The sequence below is a fragment of the Gossypium hirsutum genome, chromosome D06 (assembly GCF_007990345.1).
Source record: "Gossypium hirsutum isolate 1008001.06 chromosome D06, Gossypium_hirsutum_v2.1, whole genome shotgun sequence".
NCBI lineage: Eukaryota > Viridiplantae > Streptophyta > Magnoliopsida > Malvales > Malvaceae > Gossypium > Gossypium hirsutum.
In genome coordinates this window covers 42405688-42432547 of record NC_053442.1, presented here as the reverse complement: position 1 = coordinate 42432547, position 26860 = coordinate 42405688, and the positions used below count along the sequence as shown (strand labels likewise).

Sequence of the window (26860 nt, the reverse complement as noted above, 5' to 3'; positions counted from 1 at the left end):
AGTGTTTCCATTGAATGGCCAAGCTTCTGAACTTGAAGATACATTGTAGTCGTCTAGCCAACTGATGCAATCAATATTTGTGCTATGAGACTACCTTGCAAGTACGAATCTGGAAGGAAATGGGGTTAGTGTGGAAAGGAAAGGTCTATGCAAAGGTTCTATCAAAAGAAGATAATCGTTGGGGTAATATGGTAAACAGATGATGAGTTCAGTTTGGAATGGATGGATCAGGGTAAGGCTCCGCTGTTGTGGTGAAGAAAATTGTAAGTCCTCTAGTAGTAGCCGATAATCCACGTTTTCGTGTATATGGTTATCTATAAGAAGTCAACTGACTTATCTATCTGTCGGCATCCCTGGAAGTTCCCCTAGAAACACATCAAAAAACTCTTTCACAATTGGAACATGACGGTATCCCTTCTTGGTTTAGACGAATCCATAATGTATGCTAAGTAAGCGTCTACGCCCTTAACCAATAACTTTCTTAAGGATAATACATAAATTATTCTACTCGCCAAATTGGTCTATACGCAATACATCAATACTTCTTTACGTTCTGTAGTTAACAAACACACACCTCTAGCTTGACAATCAACTACAACATTATGTCTGGTCAACCAATCAAACCCGAGAATAGCATCAAACTCATGAAAGCTTAACAACAACAAATCCTCCCAAATAGTGTGCTCGCCAAATATCAACGGACAATTCTTAATTACTTTATTAACCATCGTACTTTGACCAAGAGGGCTGGTTACTAATACATTTGTCTCAAAATAATCAACTTTAATACTTAAACCTTCTATGACTTCAGCACAAATGTACGAATGGGTTGACCCAGATCTATTAATGCATGAATGCTGTTTCCAAGAAAAGAAAAATTACTCGTTATAACTTTTGGCAAATCAACATCTCCTTTAGCTTTCATCTCATATGCTCTGGCGTATACTCCAAACCTGAGGTTGGTGAACCTATTTTTCGAAGGCCCCTAAACTAATCTTGACTTTGCTGCCACAGTTGATCTCGCTTCATGGTAAAAATTTTGGGGCCTACGTGAGGATTGTTCTAATCTTACCTCAACCTTGGATAGATAGTCTCTAAGCTGATGGTTTAGAGACCCACACCCAAAATAAGCTCCAGTATGCCCCTAGCATTGTCCTCTATGATTTCTTCCACAATGGTCACAAACTAAATTCCTCATCACTTTGGATCTACCCGTACTTGCCATCAAGGTAGCTTGTCGACCAACTCCATCTTGCTTGAAACTCACAGCCTGTGAATCCCTCCTTGACACCGAGAAGTTTCTATCTTTTAGCCTCTTGAAATTTGATAAGGGTGGTGGACTAGAAAATTCATGTTTTGTTCTTTCTCTATCAAAAGCTCTATCCTTCTCTTGAACTGTCATCTCTATTTTATGAGCCTTGGTCGTCATGGCCGCTAAACTCTAGCATTCAGCTGCCAGCACCAAGGCACAAATTTCATTCCTTAGTCCCCATTTGAACTTATCATAAAATTCTTTCTCTGTCTGGAACATGTCTTTTATATAACGATTGAGTCTAACGAACTCTCGTCTTTATTTCATCACCGACATTCGTCCTTACTTAAGATACAAAAACTCCTTCATTCGCTCCAAATACATTTGGTTCACATACCATTTCCTAAATTTCTCGAGAAAGAATTCCCAATCTATCAGCTCCTCAGGGGTCACACTTGTCAATGTTTCCTACCATTGATACACCTCTCCCTCAATCAAGGAGACGACAGACAAGAGTCTTGTAACGGCCTGTTTTTAGTGAAATCGAAACAGTGGTTTTAGGACCACAAATCTGATGTCAAAAAATTTATGTTAATATTATTTTTTGGTCTACAACATGATAGTATGCTTAATTTGTGAAAAAGAACTAAATCACGTAAAGTGCGAAAGTTGTGTTCTATTAGCTAAATGTGTTAAATAGCTATAGAACTTGAAAGTGGAGGTCCTTATATGGTAATTAGACCATTAAAGGTGATAGTGGATGAGCATGGCTTGGTAATGAAGTAATTTTTAAAGTTAGGTAAGGGTAAAATGGTAATTAGGTAATAAAAGTTAAATTAAATAAAATAACACAAATTCTCCATCATTCTCTTTCATTTTCCACCGAAAATTTTAGAAAGAAACACCATTTTTGAAGCTTCAAATTTCAGCCATTGTCTCCCTTGCATGTAAGTGATTTTAGTGTTCGTTTTTAATAATTTTTATGTTTTTGGGATCGTTGTTGCTTAACCTAGCTAACTAAGGGACCAATTTGCAAAATGATTGAAAGTCTAGGGTTTTGAAATGAGAGCATTTTAGTTTTTCTTGAATTTTAATGGATTAAAATGAATCTTTGTTGTTAGTTAAACAACTTTCGTTAAGAGATTTTTAATGAAATTGTCAAATAGGGGCTAAATTGAGAAATGTGAAAATTGTGTTAAATGTGTGAAATTGTGAAATTTATGGGCTGATATAGGTGTATATGAAATTTGGCTAGGCTTGGTTAGGGCTGAAATTGCATGAATTTCATTTTACGAGCATAGGGACTAAATTGTAAAGAAGTCAAACGTTTAAGGGCAAAATGGTAATTTTTAGATAACATGAAATTGGATTGAATTGAATAGAGTAAATATTAAATTAGTTAAATTTGATTATATAGATCAAGAAAAGCAACACTCAGAATTAAATCGGGGAAAAGACAAAGTAGTGGATTAATCGAGCTATTTTCTCCGTACTAATTCGAGGTAAATTGGTATGTTAATAAACATTAAATTATACGTGTTTTAAAAGCTTTATTATTATATTTGTAATGATATGACTTTACGAAAATACTCGACAAAGATTCGACGACTTATGAATTGGATCCTAGTTGAACCTTAGGAATAGATAGGATACAAATGACATGTCATTAGGGGTTACCATGTTTTGGGTGCTGGTCTCGTACGTCCTACAAGTGGCTGAGTTTTCGACATGTGTTGCAGTTACTTTATAGCTTATGTGAGTAGCACCGTGTAGCTACGTCTTGATTGATAGCTTTTGTGAGCAGGCCCAGTGATGGCTCGAGAGTGAGCATCTATATGAGATATGAGATAGAGGTGGTTTTGACCATGTATTGGCACTTAGTGTGCGAGATACCCGAGTACCCAATAGTATTCCAAATGTTTCAAAGGGTACAGTGATGATTTGAGGTTACATGAGTTCGATTTGAACTAGTACATGTATTTATGTGAAATACGAGAAGTGATTTATATTTGATATATAAATATTAACATGATTGTGATTGTGTGATAGGATTTGGGCCAAATTAAGTTGCATCTATGCTTTTATTTTTGTTTACCTAAATTGTGAATGATTTGGTAAATTGTATTTATTAGTCATACGAATTTACTAAGCTTAATTGCTTACTCCGTTTTAATTTTTGTATTTTATAGTGATTAAGAAGCTCACTCGGTTTGGAAGTTGTCGGAGATCGCATCACACTATCAAACTCTTATTTTGGTATTTTGGACTTTATATTTTAGGTTAAATGGCATGCATAGGTTATTTGCTAATGTAGCCTATATGTTTTGGTCATATATTTAGCCATTAGATTTGCCTTGTTTTGGTATATTTTTGTTATATTTATATAGTTGTGTAAAAGGCCTTATGTTATGTGGTGTTTAGTTTCTATGGGAATGTCATGTTGTGAATTGCTATTTTAGGTACCAAATGGTTGAATTTGAGATGTGGCATGCATGATAAGTTAGGCACAATGTTTCACATATGAGTTTGACCATTTAGGTATATTTTGGAGTTGTGATTGGTATGTTTTAAAGTGGTCAATGAATGTGCTTATAGCTATCATGTTGTATGTGTGGATAGTACATGATATAAACTTGATATTGGTTGGTTTTGAATGCCTATTTATGCCATGGTTGTATGTACATTGTTAAGCTTAGGTTGGTACCACATTGGGTGAGAAATATAGCTTTAAAAATAGCCTATTTTTGTTCACACTGGCAGAGACACAAGCGTGTGTCTCAGCCGTGTGTGACACATGGCCAGGTGACACGACTCTGTGTCCCCTAATACTTCTATAGAAATTAAGTCAGTAGCTTCACACGGCCTAGCACACGGGCGAGTGGCTTGGCCGTGTGGCTCAAGTCAATATACCCTCCAGTTTTCACACGGCCTAGCACACGGCCTGACACACGGGCGTGTGGTTGGTTGTGTGACCCAAGTCAGTGAGTTACACGGGCAAAGACACGGGCTGGGACACGACCGTGTGTCTCCATTTCGAATGCCCACATGACCTGAGACACGGACGTTTCACTTGGCCGTGTGTGACACACGGCCTGAGCACACGAGCGTGTGTCCCCTGCACTTTGAAAATTTTCCATGGTTTTCTAAAAATTCCTTAAGTACTCATTTTAGTCTCGAACCATTTTTAGTGACTATTTAGGGTCTCGAGGGCTCGTATTAGGGACTATATGAATGAATTTGAATGGCTTTTTTTTGAATGAGAAATAAATATAAAAAGTATGATTGTTTAGGTTATAAGTACGATAATACTCTGTAACCCTATTTCGGTGTCGGATACAGGTTAGTGGTGTTACAAGCCTATCCGCCGGTGTGCACTTTAACTCCTTCAATACTCTACAGACGTATAATAACCATTGTCCTGCCACTGTGGAGTCATCACATTCATCTCCCAGAAATTCTTTAACACCTCTTTTTCTTATCTCTTTCACAAGATCACTCTTAGATTGAGTTGCAGCAGGTACTAGAGGTACAGGAGGTACATGTCATACTATTTCCAGTTGTGGTTGCTAACGTTGTTGAAGTTGGGTGCTTGAGTTGTCCCCATGAGCTGATCAAACATTTAAGTCATCATGGTGAATGATACATTTCAAAAGCAGTTCTAGCAGCACCCAAATTAGCTGTAGGAGGTTGCTCTTGAGCCGAAGGTATATGGCTTTCAATTTTCTCACTAGTTTATTCTCTTAAACCTTCTGAAATTTTCTTTAATAACTATAATAAAACTCAAGTTAGTTTAAAATTATAGGGACTAAGCCAGAAATGTATCATGCATGGAGGGTCGTGACACAACCTTCGATTTTTTTAGAATTAGCTCAACGTTGGCTCTGATACCAAAACTTATAACACTCTCTGCCCAACCCGATCATCGAATTCGAGTAGAGAGTGCCACAACTTAAACCATAAAAATTTAACAATAAAGATTTGAAAATTTACAAAAGGTTTGAGATCTTTTCGTGAACCTTAGTATGACAATGACGAAACAATCAAATAATGATATGCCAGGTAAAACATTTTTAGGCAAAACACATGGCGAAAGGCTTACATAAATAGATAGGTGGATAAATCACAAGATGAATTTTTTACCATATAATAGTTTTAAGGGAATCATTGGCGGTTAAAGTAACATTCAAAACCATTTGTCGTATATGTTAAAAAGACAATATTTTAAAACAAGATTCATTAAGTTAAAATGCATACTTCAAGAGGTCATAGAAGTTTTTAAATAACAATTTCTTGACAAAAGTTGTAAGTCATTATATAGGCTGATTATAAAACAATCTACTCGCCAGCCCCCAAAAAGGTCAAGCATAATACAGAATTAAACAATGGCTCACTATCAACAATACTCTAGCATAGTCCCTTCAACAAAATCTCTTTCTTCAATCAGCACGCCTTGGAAGGAAAAGATAACAGAGTAAGTTCAAACGAACTTAAAGTCTTCCATAAAGAAAACACAACTAGCATACAGTGATATTACTGATGAACAAGCTTTAATACCATAAGGATACCTAACCTTTTAAAGAGATTTAACGTAATAATCATAATACACCAAATGACATTCACAAAATATGAACAGACTCGACACGACAACTTAATACGACACACGAGCAGCTATTTTTCATAATCTTATCCATAAATTTTACACAACCTGTTCTTATGTCAGCCTCGTACTAAGAATTCAAAGTTAGAGTCATACTAATCTGTCGTATTCATATGCACACCCCCTTAACTTCTCATATCATTTTGGTTCAGTCGAGCATGTTTTCTGGTGATCTGTCAGTCCGGTTTGTAATATAGCTGCCCTACCGGAGGCATTATAAACATATCCCCTTCTTCATCATCACATCTCACATATCATATATTGGCGATATTGGCTCATGCAATAAGGAGAGTATTTTACATTGGAACATAAACTAACCATGCCCACACTAATAATGTTAGTTGAACACCACAAGACCAAACACCACACTTACGTTGTTGAGAAGGAACACTTACCTTTTACAGGACGTACAACAATGGAATTTACTACAAATGGAAGTAAGAAGGAACATACTAGAAAATCTAGTACAGAAATCTACTTAGTAGGTATTTTTCCCTTGTTATTGGGACCTTTGTTAGCTTTTAGAGTAATGATCTAGTGTTAATAATGGTGTTAACTAAATCCTAGAAACTCCTTGCTAAAGATGCTAACTTAAAATTTCTAAAGCTTCAGCGAAAATGTAAGGAAGAAGAAGAAGAAGAAGCCGAAGCAAAAAGTACAAACATAGTAGTTTGATAACCTTATATAGTAGACAATCAAGAACAAAACTTAGTGGAAAGTCAGAGGATCCCACGATCATTCCAGAAATTTGAGAAGTATTAGTTAAGTATCAAATCATCTACAATGTCACTTACCATGTCATTGCAACATATACTAACCACAAAAACAAACTTCTCGAGCTACGAACTAATGAGTTCACCCAAAAATTTTGGGGTTGCTGAATAACTTAACAAAAGAACCTGCCAAACCCTAAAATTCGCTAAAAGTTAAAGTTCACCAAATGGCGAATCCCACAAAGTACGCCACACATGTAGCCAAAAACAAGTACTCTACTAATTTACTCATTAACTACCCTTAGCATAAATAACTACGCGCCAAATAGTAACTTGATAATAAATTAATTAGGTGGGTTATTACACATTTATTGGTATCTGAGCCAAGTTGGTTAATTTTTTAGGTTTGTCAGTTCGTCACAGTCACTAGGGTTGTAAATTATTTGAAGTAATTAGTACGATGATTTTTTGTTGGGGAAGGATTGAGAAAAACACATTACATTAGTTCAACTATTTTTTTGTAGGATTTTTCTTTGGATCACTTTCTACTACTCACATTCTTAGTGGTTGTGCTTGTAGATATGTTTTGGCGAGTTGTGCTCGTAGATATGTTTTGGCGAGTTGTGTTCATAGGTTTGATGTGCGAGCTATGCTCGTAGATGTGTTTTGGCAAACCATGCTCACATTTGCATCGTCAAGCATAGGAGGCATAATGGTATATGTTTAATTTTCTCACTTAAACTTGTGTCTTATGTATGTTTAGAGTTAGTAAAATGCCTCCCAAAAGAGTAAATGCGAATGCAGACCGTGTTAATGGAGTTGCGGACCTTTTAGAGGATGACAGGACTTCGGGCTACCTATGCAACCTCACAAGGAAAATGTACAGGGTGAGAGTATTGAACCACTGATAAAAGCCATGATCGGGGGTTTCCAACATATTGTTGGTACCAATGTTGCTTCTGCCAATCAAGGTTTGCCACTAGAGCGCTTGCGAGCTCAAAGTGGTAAAGAGTTTAGTAGTGTCAGTGGAGCTGATCTTACTAAGGCATAATATTGGCTTAAGAGTGTTGAAATTATCTTCGAGCAAATAGCCTGTATCGAGAAAGAAAAGCTAGGATGTATTGTGTCCTAGCTCATTAATGAAGCTTATAACTGGTGAAACACTATGAAGCAAGGAATTGCTGTGAATCACCTGACTTGGAACTTCTTCTTGGAAGTGTTTAAGAAGAAGTTCATGGGCGAGTAGTACATGGAAGATCGCAAGTGAGATTATATTAATCTAGTGCAAGGAAAAATTTCTGTATTTTAGTACAAGGCAAAATTTGTGCAACTAAGCTAGTACACAGCTGATATGGTTTTCCTGGAAAGGGATCACTACAAATGGTTTCACTTTGGGTTGCATCACGACATCCAAATTTATCTGGTAGTCCATGACACGGTGAGCTTCGATGAGTTGGTTGAAAAGGTGAAGGCTGTCGAGGAGAAAAGGGTAGAGGCTCTACAAATTGTAACAGGATTTGGGAAATGGATGTCTAAACAGTCTAGATGAATGTCCAAGAGAGATTGCGAATAACATAACTATGATAGAAATGTTTGACGCAACTTTTGATCAGATCAGTCACGACAATAGGGTAACACTGAGGCTTGAAATGGAGGCTTATCCAAATCGTCGAGGTGGCTGCTCTATGAACATTAGAACACAGACATCCTGAGGAATGCCAAAAATTGACTAGGGGGTGTTTTAAGTGTGGATCCAAAGATCATGTGCTAAGGGATTGCTAGAACAGGTAGAAAGGTCACAAGCTCAAAATTTAACCACCACACCAGTACGAACAGGTGCTTGTGGTCGAGGTCGAGGTCGAGGTAGTGATACAAGAAAGGCTGGGAAACTAACCCTAATGCATATTGCTTGTACACAAACCAAAATAGGAGGGCTCGCACAAGTATATGTTGTTAAGGAACCACATGACAAGGGAATGACCGATGTCATAAAAGGTACCTTCACTTTATAGGCTAGTCCGTTATTTTCTTTAATTAATTTTGGTTCTACACACTCGTACATTTTGAGCAAACTGACCTATGCAATGGGAATCATTGATAAATGTATGATTGTCACTAGTTCATTTAGTAAGAGTATACTCGTTAATAGAGTGTACCGTAGGTGTCTCTTGATAGTCTGAGAACATGTATTATTCACCAATCTGATGGAATTACCCTTTTATGGTTTTGACATAATTCTAGGAATGGACTAGCTAACTGAGCATAAAGCCAAGATGGAATTTGATTCGAAGTGAGTTACTTTACAAGGAGGTGATAGGATGGAAATTGTTATGGTTGGAGAGCGAGCCCAATTTCTATCTAACATGATCTCGACGATCAAAGCTGAGAAGATGATGAGCAAAGGTTATGAAGCTTACCTAGCTTATGTGATGGGTTTACAGGACAAAGAGATAAGGGTTTGCAATATTCAAACTAGAAAGGATTTTCCTGATGTATTTTCAAATGAGCTACCTGGTTTGCCCCCAAATCGTGAGGTGGAGTTCAACTATGAATTATACCCCAGTAGTTCACCAGTGTCTATTACACCTTATCGAATGGCACCAAAAAGGCTTAAAAAACTGAAGATACAACTACAAGAGTTGCTTGATAGAGGTTTCATTCGACCAAGTGTATCACCTTGGGGATCGTCAGTTCTATTTGTAAAGAACAAATATGGTAGCTTAAGGATGTGTATCGACTATAAACAGTTAAATAAATTGACTATTAAGAACCAATATCTATTATCACATATTGATTATCTGTTCGACCAATTGCGAGGTGCCACGATGCTTTTGAAAATAGACTTGCAATCAGGGTATTACTAGCTTAAGGTAAAGGATTCAGATGCTTTGAAGAATATATTTAAAATAAGGTATGGGCATTATGAATTTTTGGTCATGCCCTTCGGCTTAACTAATGCACCTGTTGCATTCATGGACTTGATGAATCGAGTGTTTTATGAGTATTTGGATTAGTTTGTGGTAGTCTTTATAAACGAAATCCTGGTGTACTTGAGAGCTAAGGAAAAGCATAATGCTCACTTGTGATTTGTGTTACAGATCCTGCGAGAGAAGAAACTATTTATGAAACTCAGCAAGTGTGAATTTTGGGTAATGTGGTTTCAGCAAACAGAGTTCGAGTAGACCTAAAAAAGATCGAGGAAATTTTAAAGTGGAGACTTCTGAAGAGTGTTACTAAAGTGCAAAGCTTTCTAAGGTTAGCAGGATATTATCGCAGGTTTGTTGAAGGGTTCTCCACCATAGTGACACCCTTAACAAAGCTATTATAGAAGGATGTGGAGTTTGCATAGACAGATGAAAGATAGAAAAGTTTAGAATAGCTTAAGGCAATACTCACTAAAGCACCTGTACTGATTCAACTAGAATTTGGGAATGACTTCATAGTTTACAGTGATGCTTCACACATGGGACTTGGTTATGCACTAATGTAGAAAGGCAGGGTGGTGGCCTATGCCTCTAGATAGTTGAAGCGTCATAAGCAAAATTACCTAACCTATGATCTGGAGTTAGCAGCAGTAGTGTTCGCACTAAAAATCTAGTGAAACTATTTGTATTGTGAGCGATGTACCATCTATATAGACAATAAGAGCCTCAAGTATCTTTTTATGTAGAAAAAGCCAAAATTATGATAGAGAAGGTGGATAGAACTGCTAAAATACTATGATTGTATGATATAATATCACCCCGAAAATACAAACGTGGTTGCAGGTGCCTTAAGTTGGAAGTCGATGAGTGAATTGCGAGCTCTATTTGTATGTTTGAGTGTGACGATTGATAGGGGACTGCTCATCGAGTTGTAAGTAAAACCAACCCTCTCACAATAAGTAAATGAGAAGGATGTCAGGGATAAAGACTTTGCGAGGTTGGTTCACCAAGTAGAGCAGGAGGTTGAGGGAGACTTCACACTGAATAAAAAAGAGATACTCTATTTTGGATGGAGCCTTTGCTTACTTAGTGACGAAGCGCTTAGACATGTGATCCTTACTGTAGCTCACAACAGCCCTTATGCAATGCACCCAAGAAGCAATAAGATGTACCGTGACCTTCGCGAATTGTACTGGTGGCTTGGGTTGAAGTGATATGTCATAAGGTGAAATCCAAACATTAATCTCCCTCAAGATAGCTGCAACCGTTAAAAATTTTGGAGTGGAAGTGGGAAAGGATCACCGTGGATTTTGTTTCAGGCTTGTCTCTAACTTCGGCAAAGAGAGATGCGATATAAGTGATTGTGGATCGACTTACAAAGAGTTCACATTTCCTGGTAGTTCGTAAAAATTATACCTTGTAAAAACTAGTAGAATTATCATCGTAGAGATAGTGTGACTTTATGGCATCCTAGTCTCTATTACCTCCGACTGAGACCCTCGATTCACTTCGAGATTCTAGAAAAGTCTGTAAGAAGCTTTGGGTTCAAAACTTAACTTCAGTACTACTTACGGTCTACAAACAAATGATCAATTGGAGAAGGTGATACAAGTACTTGAAGACATGTTGCAAAGTTATGTGTTAGAGTTCACGGGAAGTTAGGAACACTATCTAGCTTTAACAGAGTTCAAATACAATAATAGTTATCAAGCAAGCATCCAAATGACACCCTTTAAAGCATTGTATTGAAGAAAGTGTAGAACCCCATTGTGTTGGAAAGAACTAGATGAAAAGTAGGTAGTTGGACCAGAATTGGTTCACGAAATAGAGGAAAAGGTAAAGACAATATTCCAATGATTGAAATCTGCTTCTAATAGACAAATATCCTAAGCTGACTTAAAACGACGAGACATTGAGGACTAAGTGGGGGAGCAAGTGTTCCTACTTGGTATGGAAAAAGGTTTTGGAAAAAAAGAAAATTAAGCTCGATATTCATCAATCCGTATGAAGTGGTTGAGAGGATTGATCTAATGGCCTATCGACTCAAGTTGTCACCAAAACTTGAGCGAATCCATGATGTTTTCCATTTGTCCATGCTAAAGAAATACTGAGTGAGCTGATCCCATTAGTGGCAGTAGATAAAAATGAGGTGTGACCTGGCCCTGCTTATGATTAGTAACCAACTGAAATTACAGCTCACGAGAAAAACGTATTGCAAAACAAGAGAATTCCTTTGGTAAAAGTGTTGTGGTGAAACCAAAAAACCAATGAAACCACTTGGGAGATAGAAGAAGCGATGAGATGTCAGTACCTTCATTTATTCCGAAATAGGTAATTTTGAGGACAGAATTCCTTAAGAGGGAAAGAGTTGTAACATCCTGGAATAGGGTCTAGGAGTTTGGTACCTGGTGAGCTGGGGTCACCAATGGGCCTGGCAAGCTATGGTCGATGGTTTGGGTCAATAAAGAAAGTAGGGTCTCGACTGTAAGATAAGTTAAAATTAGGAGTAACAAAATGGCAATTATACCAAATTTAGAAAGTCAACTTAGTTTTCTTCTTCACAACACCACTCATGCACGTAACTCTTCCCTATGTCTACTAGGGCATCCTAAGAACATCAAAATACCTAGTACTTATAAATTAAGTTCTTTTCATTAAAAATTTCATATTCTTTTAAATGAAAAAACTTTCTCAAATTTCTTCATCGATTACTTCTTTCTCTTGTTATAAAGTTTCTACGAAAACAAGAACCCAAAATTTAGCTCTTAAGATTAAAGAACCATCTACAAGCAAAGATAAGGGAAAGGTGAAGCTTGTTTAAAGCTTTCAACAAATTAGTGAGTGTCCAGGGATCCCTACGTATATATACGAATCATAATGTTAATTAGGAGTTTAGGGTTTTACCCTAAGTATCGAGAGTAAGTTTTCTCTAAACTCTGTATTGTGTTTGTATGAATAGTGATACGTGAGCTCTATATTATGAGCTAGTTATGGACAGCGTTTTGCGAGCTCTATGTTTAAGTGGATGTTTTGACACTATACTCTTTTGTAACCGTTGAATCACTACAACAAAACAGGTTTTTAGCGGCATTTTTTAGGCCTATAAAAAGTGCCGCCAAAAGCATTTCGGGCACTTGTGAAAGCACCACAAAAAAGCAGCTATAGACCATGTCGCTATTTTTTGTGGCATTTTTCTCACATAAACTGCTTTTACCACAAACGCCGCTAAAGATCTTGACCTTAGCAGCGTTTAAAGATAAGCATCGCTAAAGGTCATGTTCTTTAGCGGTGCTTCTATAGAAAATGCCACTAAAGGTCATGTTCTTTAGTGGCGCTTCTATAGCAAACGCCGTTAAATGTCATGTTCTTTAGCGGCGCTTCTATAGCAAACGCCGCTAAAGGTCATGTTCTTTAGCGGCGCTTCTATAGCAAACACCGCTAAAGGTCATGTTCTTTAGTGGTGCTTCTATAGAAAATGCCGCTAAAGGTCATGTTCTTTAGCGGCGATTCTATAGCAAACGCCGTTAAAGGTCACGTTCTTTAGTGGCACTTTTTATCAAAAATGCCGCTAAAAGCACCGTTCTTTAACGGCATTTTACGGAAAACGCCACTAACTTTGGTAGATTTCTAACATTCAATTTTCATCCATATGCAACCCTTCCTGTAACATGGAAACCAACCAAAAACAGCAAATCTGATACTTCAAATTCAATGAATGATATATGATATAAATTAATAAAAGAAGTGTAATTCAAATTATTCAAATTCAAATGAAGTAAATAATGTTAAAAGTTAAAATGTTAAAAATATTCATACAATAGTCTAAGATGGCGGATTTTGCGACTGCTGAAACATCTTCATCATATTCTGAAACTATAGTTGAAGTGCATCGTACTTTCTACTCTGCTCTGCTTCCCTCGCTGCTACCTCTGCTTCCCTTACTGCTGCCTCTACTTTAAGTTGTAGCTGTAGTTCTTCATATTTTCTTTGAACCTCAACTTCTCTCGATGCTGCCTCCGCTTTAAGTTGAGTAATTTGCTCAACTGTGCTCGCTTGCATCTGAGCCATTTAGCCTCTTAACCTCTGAACTTCAACTTGAGCCTGACTCTCCAAAGGCATGTAATGCTGCTAGCTGAATCCAAAATATTAGGTTGGGTTAACAAAAGATCCTTAAAATCGAACCCGACCATACCTTTCAGGACCCAAAACTTTAGTAATAATCCGATTATCAATGTCGTCAACATTAACAGAACTATCACTCGAAGCAATCGCTTCATACTCCGCCTTTTTATCCTTTAGTTTCTCCTAATAAATTAATCAAAGAGTTAGAAAGGCAATATATAATAAAAACAAATGCAACATAACTTACCATTATTTGCATTACAAACGACGAATTAAACCAGTATAATTAAACACTATAAATATTTAAAATAATTCAAATTTTATTAACTAAACATACCATAATTTCTACAGCTTCAGAAGTCATAGGAGATTCATCTTTCTTCCTATGTGTAATGTCAAAAAGCTAAAGGCATCCAACTTTTTGACCAGACGACAGTTCCTACAATATAGTAGTAAAAGTATTATTTAATGGAAAGTAATAAATATTTGACACTATTAATAAATTTAAAATACCTCGGCCTCAGCTACACAAGCAAAACTTTTCGACCCAGCTGTGTGAGTGAATTTCTGTTTTTGCTTGCTACTTGTTCCAACTCGTTCGCGATCCTACATTATGAAATTATTATTACGTATATAGTAAATACTATAAACCGAAATAATTATAAGAGTTTAGAAGTACGTAATACATATCCTTTCTTTGAATTCCAAAATCTAACCGCATCTTCCCATTGATACCTCAGCATTCCTGGCGGGATATTTCGCAATTTCTCTTTAAGGGTTGTTTTTGTCTTAAAATATTCTTTCTTTAAAGTACTTTTATGGTCTCTCCACCTTTTTCCCAATGACTTCTTGACATAATTATCCGAGACCTCTAAAGCAAACCCCGCCTACAAAAAATGCAAGTTTAGAAAGTAAATATTAATGAAACTTAAACCAAAGTATTATAAATTACATTAAGGTTTTGTTACCTTAATATTATCGAGAGCTAGACTTTTGTTACTATCAGGCATTTGATGTCATGGCTCGTAGTTGATAGGCAACATATTGGCATTTCATGCTATAATGCCCAGATATCTTGCTAAAAGTCGAACTTCTGATCCAATAGGCTGACTAAAACTATTTTTACATGCTTTAACATGCTCGACAGGATCTAACTCGTATAAATCTTTAAGTAGCGTACTTCTTCGACATCTGGCATCTCACCACTTTCAGCTGAAAAATGGTATATTATAATATAAGAATTTGAAAAAGAAATCAATAATAAAAGTCAACATGCATGTAAATTAAATTTAAACATACTTTGAAATTCTGCAGGTTCGTCAGGTGTATTCGGAACATTCAAAGATCCAATAACAGTCTGTTGTTCACTATTTGTTTCTTTCGAGTTTGGAGTATTTTAAACAATACTTAGATCTCACAATCTTCTTCTAGGCATTTTATCTACAATACACATAAATTAGGTAAAATTTTAGTAACTAATTAGAACAATAACAACACATAGAAAAAAGTTGAAATATTTAATAAAACCAATATTTAAATTATGATATTACATATAATTAAAAAATCGTAAAATCTTACTACATCATAATTCGTAAATATCTTCATCAACATCCTGGTGAAACCATTGAAATTGTGTACTAGTACTAGGGATATTTTCATTTAAGTTTTATTCTGAAAAAAGAAAAGTTTCTGATCTGTCATCGATGTCATCTCTACTTCCATTGCCCATGTCAAACAAGTCTCTAGGGATGTTACGGAGTACAACGTACCAACCCTCATCAGTTGGATCTTTTGAGTAAAAAACTTGCTTCACTTGAGAAGAAGATACATACGGCTCATCTATCAATTGTTGTCCAGTGTGAATCAATCGAGAGAAGTTCACCATTGTAAAACCAAATTGATCTTATTTAATTCTGCGAGCAGTATTAACATCAGCCCAATCACATCGAAATAAGACAACTTTCCATTTGCCATAGTAATCCAACTCAATAATGTCAGTAAGAAGTCTGTAATACTCCACATTTCCCTCAACAAGATTACTGTCCCTAGTGTCATGGGTTGCGTATGGGAGCCCGCAACCATGACACATTTGTGTGATCCATCAAGTAAGAAGGATGTCATTTGGCCCGATCGGACTGACCCATTGCTTGAAGAGATTGAAGGCCCATCTACAAGCTTGTCACATATGGAAACGTGATCTTCGAGGATATGCAATCGTAGATTTGATATGTAATCTTAGAAGATACGATTTTGCAATCTTAGAGATTTGATTTGTAGATACCTTTCGATCTTAGCCGTTGATGTACATGATCTGTACCGTTGGATTTAGAGAGGCTTTACTATAAATAGAGGACTCTCCCCTCATTGTAAATCACTTGAGTTTTGAGGAGTAATAAGAGTTCTTGAGAAGTATTCACTCAAACTTCTTTCTCTCTTGTATTCTTGATATTCTGTGGCTTGTTCTTATTTCGTTCTTCATTCGTCTCTATTTGATCTTCGAGTGGCTTTCGTTTGTGTTGTTTTGAAAGGGGGAATTCAATTGAATCCTTAACTCGTGGGAGTTAGGCTGACTTAGGCGTTTTTGGGAGTAAGAAATTGCTTAAGGCTGCACGGATTGTGAGGCGAAAATCCTATGTTCGTGACAGTTGGTATCCGAGCCAGTCTTTCGAAAGAACTATTGAAGGATGTCGAGAGAAGTTGGTGAGAATGAGCCAATAGAGACCCGTAGGAGAGCCAGGAAGGCTAGTCGATCGAGGGATATGTTGTCGAGCTTAGAAAATTGAGTGGTCAATCTCGAGAAGTCTGTTGGTGACATGAGGGAGACACTTGAAGTGGTCCTAACCCGTATGGAGGAACTGAGGGAAGACAGCAAGGAATTCGTGCTGGACACTCTTAGATCCACTTCGGATAAGTTGACGGTAAGGGACGAAGCTCTTGACGCCCTGGTGACTGCCATGAAAGAGGAGATTACTAAGCTTAAGGGGGAGCTCACAATCTGTAAGGCCACTCTGGGAAGTGAGATGTTGGCTTCAGGACCAAAGCAACGTCATGTGGATGTTCCAAAACCCAAGAAGTTCAAGGGGGCTAGGTCTGCAATAGAAGTGGACAACTTCCTGTGGGAATTGGAGCAATATTTTCGAGCAATGGGCATTAATGATGATGCCACTAAGGTAAACACTGCTTCGATTTACTTTACTGATGTTGCTCTCTTGTGGTGGCGACGTAAGTCCATGGATGAGAAACGTGGAGGAACGACTATTGGGACTTGGGAGAAGTTCCAAGGAGAGTTAAAGAAGCAGTTTTATCTGCAGCATGCTGAAAAGGAGGCTCGTGCCAAGTTACACCGGCTTACGCAACAATGCACCATTCGAGATTATGTGCGGGAGTTCAGTGAGCTGATGCTTCAGATCTTAGACTTGAATGAGAATGAAGCATTTTATTGGTTTGAGGATGAGCTAAAAATGTGGGCTAAGCAAGAGTTGCGTTGCCTAGGTATCACTGATTTGACTGTAGCCATGGCTGAGGCAGAAAAATTTTACGATGTTGGAGGGAGAAAGTTTGACAATAGTGACGCTTCCAAGCCCAAGCCAAGACCCAAAGGCAATGGTAGGCGAGACAAAGAGCAAACCGAAAGGAATGGCGAAGCCCCAAGGGCTAATGGTGGTAGACTATGTGATAAAAAAGGGCCAATGAAATGCTATCTTTATCAAGGTCCACATAGGTTAAGTGTTTGTCCAAAGAAGGCCGCTTTCAATGCTATGGAAGCGCGCGAAGGGGCCGACTATGACACCAAAAGTCTTAGTGCGATACTGGGTGGTGTTGATGACAAGGAAAGTAATGGGCTGATGTTTGTGGATATCATCCTGGCGGACAGAAAATTGAATGCCCTTGTTGATGCTGGTGCATCCGATTTATTCATGTCCAAAGACATGGCGAAGGAACTCGGTCTCAAAATAGAGGAAGATTCGGGTCGAATCAAAACGGTGAACTCCGAAATATTCCCATAACGGGTGTGGCTAAAGGGGTGGAACTCAAACTTGGCGAGTGGACAGTCAAGGCAACCATTAAGGTAATCCCACTCGATGATTATGATTTTGTGGTAGGATTGAGTTTGCTTGACTGACTTAATGCGGATATTCATCCTTCCGAGAATTACATGACGATCTCTAATTCAAGCCATCGATATATGGTGCGAGTGAAAAGAAAGGGAAGCATGGAGGGAAAAACATTGTCGGCAATCCAATTTACCAAAGGAGTACGAAGAAATGAAGTCTCATATTTAGCCACCTTAAGGGACAATGTGGAAGAGAAATTCGAGGGGGAAATTCCAAAGGAAGTGAAGCAGTTGCTGGAGTCATTTGAAGATGTAATGCCCATGGAGTTTCCCAAGACGTTGCCACAGAAGAGGGAGGTGGATCACAAGATTGAGTTGTTGCCTAATACTGAGCCGCCAGCAAGGGCACCATATCGAATGTCTCCGCCTGTGTTGGAGGAATTGGGAATACAGTTAAGGGAACTTTTAGATGCCGGGTTCATTAAACCTTCCAACCCCATTTGGTGCGCCAGTGTTATTCCAAAGGAAGCATGATGGGTCCTTAAGATTATGCATTGACTATAGGGCCTTAAACAAGATCACTGTGAAGAACAGGTATCCCATTCCTCTTATTGCAGATTTGTTCGATCAACTTGGTAGCGCGAGATGGTTTACTAAGTTGGATTTGCGATCGGGGTACTACCAAGTGAGAGTAGCCAAAGGGGATGCGCCCAAAACAGCCTGTGTGACTCGGTATGGGTCTTTTGAATTCCTGGTGATGCCATTTGGGTTGACAAATGCTCCAGCCACATTTTGCACCCTAATGAATAAGGTATTAGAACCTTTCTTATAGATCGATTTGTGGTTGTTTATCTTGACGACATTGTGATATATAGTAAGACACTTGAAGAGCACGTGAGACATCTAAGGGAGGTGTTCCAAGTCATACGGGAAAATGAGCTGTATGTCAAAGAGGAAAAATGCTCATTTGCCCAACGAGAGGTGCCATTTCTAGGCCATATTGTGGGAGGTGGCACGATCCGAATGGATGCAAGTAAAGTTCAAGCAATTTCTGATTGAGAGCCACCAACTAAGGTAACGGAGTTGCGGTCCTTTCTTGGGTTAGCAAACTACTATCGACGTTTCATTGAAGGCTACTCTAAGATCACTGCACCCTTGACGGACTTGTTGAAAAAGGGTAAAGTATGGGACTGAGACTCTCGGTGTGGAAAAGCCTTCGACCAAGTAAAGCAAGCAATGATGAGTGAACCTGTACTTGCTTTACTGGACTTTTCAAAAGCGTATGAGGTACGTACGGATGCTTCAGACTATGCAATTGGGGGAGTATTGATGCAAGTGGGGCATCCAATTGCTTTCGAGAGTCGAAAGCTTAATGAGATGAAATGGAAATATACGGTCCAAGAAAAGGAGATGATTGCTGTGGTGCATTACTTGCGCACATGGAGGCACTATTTGCTGGGTTCCAGGTTCGTGGTATTCACTGATAATGTTGCAAATAGTTATTTCCTAACCTAGAAAAATTTTCCCCCCAAACAGGCTCGTTGGTAGGTTTTCCTAGCGGAGTTTGATTTTAGCATGGAGTACAAGTTGAGGAGTGCCAACATTGTGGCTGATGCGCTTAGCTGAAAGATGAAATTTGCAACGATAAGCCAACCCAATAGTCCCTTATTGGAGCACATTCAAGAAAGGTTGTCCCATGATTCCACGGCTAAAAAGTTGATTGATCTTGCCAAAGAGGGAAAAACGAGACGATTTTGGCTCGAGGGAAAATTACTATACACTCAGGGACAATGTCTATATGTGCCTCAACATGGGAACTTGCGAAAGGAAGTCATGAAAGAATGTCATGATTCGAGATGGGCAGGTCATCCGGGCATGCACCGTACTTTGGCTCTCTTAGAGGATCGATTTTATTGGCCTCACATGGGTGATGATGTGGAGACTTATGTGAAGACTTGTTTGGTGTGCCAACAAGATAAAGTCGAGTTGAAGGCTCCTGCTGGTTTGCTACAACCTTTACCCATTCCGGAGTGCCCATGGGAGAGTTTGTCCATGGACTTTATTGTAGGTTTGCCTAAATTTGATGGATTTGCAAGCATTTTTGTTGTGGTGGACAGGTTTTCAAAGTATGCAACTTTTATCCCCGCAACTGAGGAGTGTCCTACTGAGGAGGCTGCTCGCTTGTTTCTTAGACATGTGGTGAAATACTGGGGAATACCGCAGTCTATCATCAGTGATCGTGATGGGCGATTCATGGGACGGTTCTGGATGGAGTTGTTCAAGTTAATGGGCTCAAACTTGAACTTTTTAACTAGCATGCAGCCACAAACTGATGGGCAAACTGAACGAGTGAATTTGTTGTTGGAGATGTATCTCCGGCATTATGTGAGTGCCACACAAAGGGACTGGCCAAAGTTGCTGGATGTGGCTCAATTTTCATACAATTTGCAAAGTGGGGCAACAAACCAGAGTCCGTTCGAGATAGTGACAGGGCAACAACCACTTACACCCAATGCTGTTGAACTCGTTATGCAGGACCGAATCCAACGGCTTATCGATTTGAGCAAGATTGGAAAGAGCAAAACGATTTGGCTAGGGCTTGTCTACACAAGGCAAGTAAGCGCAATAAGAAGTGGACAGATCAGAATCGAAAGGATGTGCAATATCAGGTGGGTGATTCAGTCCTTGCAAAACTACACCTGATTCTGCGACACAATGGGTTGTATAAAAGGCTTGTGCGACTATATGAGGGGCCGTTTCAAGTTGTGAAAAAGGTAGGCAAGGTGGCCTACAAGCTTGAGTTGCCTGAAAAACTCAAACTCCATCCAATGTTCGATGTGAGTATGCTTAAGTCATTCCATGAAGATGGAGAAGACCCAAAACGAAACGAGTCCAAACGAGCACCAATGGGGGTAAAAGTTGCCTATGATAGAGAGGTTGAAAACATCGAGGGGGATCGTGTGATCAGACGGAAGTACTATCGACCGCGGCATGAATACCTAATCCGATGGAAGGGATTTCCCGATAGCGAGACAAGTTGGGAACCAGCTGAAGCCTTGCGGCAATTTCAAGACAAGATAGATCGGTACCATACAGAGGACGCGACGAGGACGTCGCTAGATTCGGTGGGAGATAATGTCATGGGTTGCGCATGGGAGCCTGCAACCATGACACATTCGTGTGATCCATCAAGTGAGAAGGAGGTAATTTGGCCCGATCGGATTGACCCATTGCTTGAAGAGATTGAAGCCCATCTACAAGCTTGTCAATATGGAAACGTGATATTCGAGGATATGTATCATAGATTTGATATGTAATCTTAGAAGATACGATTTTGCAATCTTAGAGATTTGATTTGTAGATACCTTTCGATCTTAGCCGTTGATGTACATGATCTGTACCGTTGGATTTGGAGAGGCTCTACTATAAATAGAGGCCTCTCCCCTCATTGTAAATCACTTGAGTTTTGAGGAGTAATAAGAGTTCTTGAGAAGTATTCACTCAAACTTCTTTCTCTCTTGTATTCTTGATATTCTGTGGCTTGTTCTTATTTCGTTCTTCATTCATCTCTGTTTGATCTTCGAGTGGCTTTCATTTGTGTTGTTTTGAAAGGGGGAATTTGATTGAATCCTTAACTCGTGGGAGTTAGGCTGACTTAGGCGTTTTTGGAAATAAGAAACTGCCTAAGGCCGTACGGATTGTGAGGCGAAAATCCAAAGTCCGTGACACTAGCACTAACATAACTTGTAATTGAAGAATTAACAACTATTCCACAATTTTGAGTTCTCCTCAATCTCTCTCGATATTTTGTATTAAATCGAAATCCATTGATGAAGAAGACAGTATGTCTTTTTACTACTCTATTCGAACCTTGAGAAAGCCATTTAACTTCGTTATTGACGTCCTTTCCACTCCAAACCTATTGAATCGAAAGTAAATTGAGTAATTATAAATGTTATTAGAAAACATTATTATTTGTCAATGAAAGTTTCAATTGCATACCGTTTGGCGTAACCATTCATGAAAAGATTCTGTAAATAACTTATTAATCTCCTGATGTTGTAATCTTCGGGAGCAGGAACGAGACCTCAAGATTTGTTTGTACTCACTATGTTAAAAAGAGGTTTACTTTGTTAGAAGATAAACAAATTATAATTGATGAATATTTATCAAATTCTAGAACTTACTTGCGTAATAGTTCCATTGAATCGTGGTGAAAAAGAACATATCGATGTGCTTGTACCTACGATCTATCATCTAATTGTGAACTTTCAACTTTGCCGATTGGTTCTCTATAACTTTGAAATAAATAAGTTTTGAACCAAGTTATGATCAGTGAGCCCAGCATTTCTTCTTGATATGTTCATTCTTGTTTCAACATCTTCCAAATATCTAGAACAGAAAGTCATACACTCTTCAGCCAAGTAGCCTTCAACAATTGAGCCTTCTGGATAACGTTTATTGTGGAAATAAGACTTTAATTTGAATAGAAAGCTAAACAAGATACACAACATTATCAAAAGTTGTAACTAACGACATAGAGGTGAATGAATGAATAATTTACAAATAAATTAACACATTTCTATGGGATACATCCATCGATAGAAAACAGATCCACCAAGTATTGCTTTATGAGATAGATGGATTAACAAGTGCACCATAATAGTGAAGAAGGAATGTGAGAAGATATTCTCCAAATTGCATAAAGTCAATGCGGCTCGATCTTATAATGTCTCAAGTTCTTGAACATCCAAAACTTTGCCACAAATGGCTTTCATTATATTGGATAGTTCAATTATACAAGACATCACCTTTTTTGACATACAACACCGCATAGCAACTGACAGTAAATCTTGCATCAATATGTGATAGTCATGTGATTTCAAGGCATATAGTCTTCGATCTTTAAGACTCACACATCGAGATATATTTGATGCATACGCATCCGGGACCTTTATATCCTTCAACACCATGCAAAACACTTCTTTCTCCTTCTTTGACATTGAAAAAATAGAAGACGACAACCGATATTTCCCATTCGGAAGTGCTTGGGGATGAAGATCATGTCGAATTCCCATGTGGGCTGAATTAAGTCGACTCTGAAGATTATCTTTTAATTTTTCATCGACATTCAAAATTGTCCCAATTATGTTCTCGCAAACATTTTTCTCAATATGCATGACATCAAAATTGTGTCGTAAAATGTGATGCTCCCAATAAGGCAACTCAAAAAAATACTTCTTTTTTTTCACATGTCCGCATCATTAGGATCATCCTCTTGATTAGATTCATCATCAGATTCATCTCTTGATATTCTATTTCTTTACATGTTGGGCGGTTGATTTATCTTCCCATAACTAAAATTCATATCTTTCAATATGAACAAGATTTCAGATCCACCGGTCTGCGAAGGAGCTTCTCTGAACTCTTCAGTACCGTCAAATAAAGTATTCTAAAATCTAAATTTATGATTTCCCGGTAACTACCGACGATGCCCCATGTAAGAGAACTTCTTCCCATTATATAACCATTACGAACATGTTTGCGCAGCACAACAAGGACAAGCATAACGTTCCTTGGTACTCCAACCAGATAAATTGGCATAAGACGAGAAGTCATTAATAGTCCACATCAAAGTTGCACATAAATTAAAGTTCTCCTTTCTCAGTACATCATATGTCTCAACATCAGCCTATAATTATTTTAACTCTTCAATAAGTGACTGCAAATAAATATCAATATCATTTTCGGGACCTTTCTCTTCGGGGATAATCATAGATAAGATAAAGAAAGATTGCTTCATGCAAATCCATGGAGGCAAATTATAAGAAACAGGCACTACAGGCCAAGTATTGTACGCAGTGCTCATGATTTTGTAAGGATTAAATCTATCAAATGCTAACCCAAGCCTCACACTCTGAGGATCGCTTGCAAAGCTTGGAAATTTACTGTCAAATGATTTCCAAGCTAAAGAATCCGTAGGATGCCTTAACAATCCATCATCGGTTAGTCCATCATGGTGCCACGTCATAGACTCAGTTGTCTTCGATGACATGAAAAGCCTTTGAAGCCTTGGTATTAGTAAAAAATACCGCAAAATCTTAATTGGCTTCTTCTTTGACTGTGCATCATTTTCATCCTCATTACCATCTTCTGTATTTCTATTCATCCAACGGGATTGACCGCATACATAACAGCACTGTTGGTTTTTCTGATCGCCCCAATACAACATGCAGTCATTTGGACAATTATGAATTTTGTTATACCCAAGGCCTAAATCTTTTATCAGTTTCTTCATATCTTTGCATGAATGAGAGATTTTTGCAAACGGGAACATATCTCTCAAAAACTCTAACAACATTGTCAAAGAGTTTTCGGTCCACCCTCCCAAACACTTTAACTGAAAAAGACGAATACCGAATAAACTAATCAAACATAATTTATTCAATTAATAAAATATATAAAGTAATTTAAGCATTTGAATACCAAATTTAATAATTTGTGTATTTTTTTTGCTTGGATAAATAATACGTGGAGAAGTCACAATCATAATTTAAACCTCAAATTATGTAATAAGCTGCAAATTTACGTGCAAATTGAGCCAGAAACATATAAAGCTAAAATGATAATTAAAATATGAAGGTAAAATTTTATGCCAAGATGATGGATAAAGCTAAAATGATAATTAAAACTCCCTTTTAATTCTCAAAAATAATAATTAAAATATAAAGCTAAAATATAACCATACAAATATTTAAACAATTAGAGATGTTTTTTTAAGAAAATTAGTTAGGAAAACATAGGAATAAATACCTTAAATTTACTCAAATTCGAAGCAAACTTCTGGAAAAAAAACATAAGTAAATTAGTACCAAAAACGAATAAAAGATAAAAGTATAAAATCATGTTGGTATATGGAAAACAAAAGTTTTATGCCAAGATAAAAGTATAACATTAGTACCGAAAACAGAAGTTTTATGCCAAGAGACCCTAAGGCCTTAAACTTAGAGTTGGTATATGGAAAAATAGTTGCTTGCAATTGTGTCGTAAAAACAGCCAACCATTTCACATGGACCTACCAAAATAATCTTATACAATTTTTTTTTTTTTGACATAGTATACTATCTCTAGAGAAAGTACAGGCAAACAATACAAATGAATTCGATAGTTGTATTGTTGGTGTTAAATGTGGTAGAGATTCCAATCCAAGAAAACAAAAAGAAAATTAGTACAACAACTCCAAGCAAACTTCATTCAAAGAGCTGCAGACATTCAAATGGAAAGGTGACTTAAGGGAGTTTTATTATACATGTTCTGTACAACATGTTCTGTAGAATTCATGAAAAAATAGTTTATTATACATGTTCTGTACAACATGTTCCAAGAAACATGTTCTGTAGAATTCATGGAAAGGTGACTTAAAGAAAATTAGTACAACAACTCCAAGCAAACTCCAAAATTTTCATTCATATTGCATCACTATTTTATTATACATGTTCTGTAGAATTCATGAAAAAATAGTTTAATCTGCAGCAGCATTCTAACACTTGTTGAGTTGAATACACAAAAATTTGGGTTTGAATAAACATTGAGATAACTTTATTATTATTTTGAGATTCGATTTAACTCAATTTTCGCTTGTGTCTTGCACTTAAAAAAGCCACTAACAATATTATTGTTCTGCAACATATGGTAAGAAACAGTAACAAAGAAACATGAAATTATGATATTTTCTGCTGCAGATTAGCTAGAGGAATGGTCAAAGACATTCAAACGAATAAAAATAAGGGGAAATTTACAACAAAAATCCCCAAAAAACAACTAAAAGAGACGTTTATAAATATTTCACTTATTAAAAGCTAAATATATAGAAAAAAACTCAAAAAACCGATAGCTTTTTTCTATAAAAGCTGTCGACCTTTCCTCTCTGTGCACCATTTTAAACAAGTTTCCAGGACCCTATCATTTCTTCAGAATTACCATATCTAATTAGTATTGAACTAGAATCCCCACAAATGAACCCTACCATGCATATCCACATACAAAATTATCGACCTTAAAACATTTAAGCAAAAAGAAAAAAAAGAAGATTAACCATCGATAAAAATAATCCCAAATTTGACTGAAAGAAAACCCTAAATGTAGATCGATTATTGAGGGAAAAAGGGTTACCTTTAAAACAAAAATTTCGCAGCTTTGATAACAGAGTGTAGATCAATTCAACCCTTGCTTTGTTTCTTTTGATTTCTGAGTTCTCCAGTGATTTTTTTCTTTGTATTTTTTTTCTTTTCCTTTCGATTCAACCCTTGCTTTCCTCTGTGTTTTTTTTTCTTTTCCTTCTTTCTCAGATATTAAAGGCATAGACTTAAACTGAAAAAGTTTAACATCGTGTAAAGAAACCGCGCAGTTTAGAGAAATTTTAATACATGGTAGCGGCCTTTTTTGTACAAAGGCCACTATTACTTTCGTAGTTGCGGTGTTTTCCGCAAAAAACGCTAGTACAAAATTAAATTCCTATACTGAAACGACGCCGTTTGAAGAAACTTTAATATATAGTTGCGGCGTTTTTCGTAAAAACGCCACTAAAAATTAAATTTCTGAAGAGAAACAGCGACGTTTTGAGAAACATTAATACATTTTTGCAGCGTTTTCAACAAAAAACCCCACTAAAAGATTACATTCCTGTAGTGAAACGGAGCCGTTTTGATAAATTTTAATACATATTTACGTCGTTTTCCGAAAAAACGCCACTAAAAATTTAAATTCCTAAACAGAAACGGCGCCGTTTAGAAAAACTTGAATACATAGTTCCGGCATTTTCAGTAAAAACGCCACTAAAAAATTTAATTCTTGTGGTGAAACGGCGCCGTTTTGAGAAATTTTAATACATAGTTGCGGCGTTTTTAAAAAAACGCCACTAAGAAATTAAATTCTTATAGCGAAATAGCGCTGTTTTGGGGAATTTTAATACATAGTTGCGGCGTTTTTTTCTGAAAACGCCGCTAAAGCTCGATTATTTTATAATTTTTATATTGAATTATTGTATCTTTCATATCAATTTTAAATAAAGAATTTTTTAAATTTTAAGTAATATTTAAAAGAATTAGATAAAATTATAAATTATAGTTTTTGTATTTC

The 26860-nt window shown here is 37.3% G+C and overlaps 1 protein-coding gene across 3 annotated transcripts; it reads right to left on the bottom strand.

Moving 5' to 3' along the window:
• Positions 1-13309: 13309 nt before the first annotated feature.
• Positions 13310-26149, bottom strand: LOC107902067 (uncharacterized). Of its 3 annotated transcripts, none has more exons than XM_041095881.1 (6): positions 25895-26141; positions 14637-14880; positions 14355-14555; positions 14182-14274; positions 14006-14107; positions 13310-13851 (listed from the first exon to the last, which is right to left on the bottom strand). In XM_041095881.1, the coding sequence occupies exons 2-5, from the start codon at positions 14676-14678 to the stop codon at positions 14072-14074; spliced, it is 372 nt and encodes a 123-aa protein (XP_040951815.1). In that variant the 5' UTR covers positions 14679-14880; positions 25895-26141; the 3' UTR covers positions 13310-13851; positions 14006-14071. The 3 variants fall into 3 exon arrangements, 2 of the variants coding, with proteins under 2 accessions (XP_040951815.1, XP_016683822.1); XR_005914927.1 differs by lacking the exon at positions 25895-26141 and adding exons at positions 14968-15108; positions 15247-15299 and having other exon boundaries at positions 13312-13851; positions 14182-14555; XM_016828333.2 differs by lacking the exons at positions 13310-13851; positions 14006-14107; positions 14182-14274; positions 14355-14555; positions 14637-14880 and adding an exon at positions 23338-24122 and having other exon boundaries at positions 25895-26149.
• Between the last annotated feature and the right edge of the window lie 711 nt (positions 26150-26860).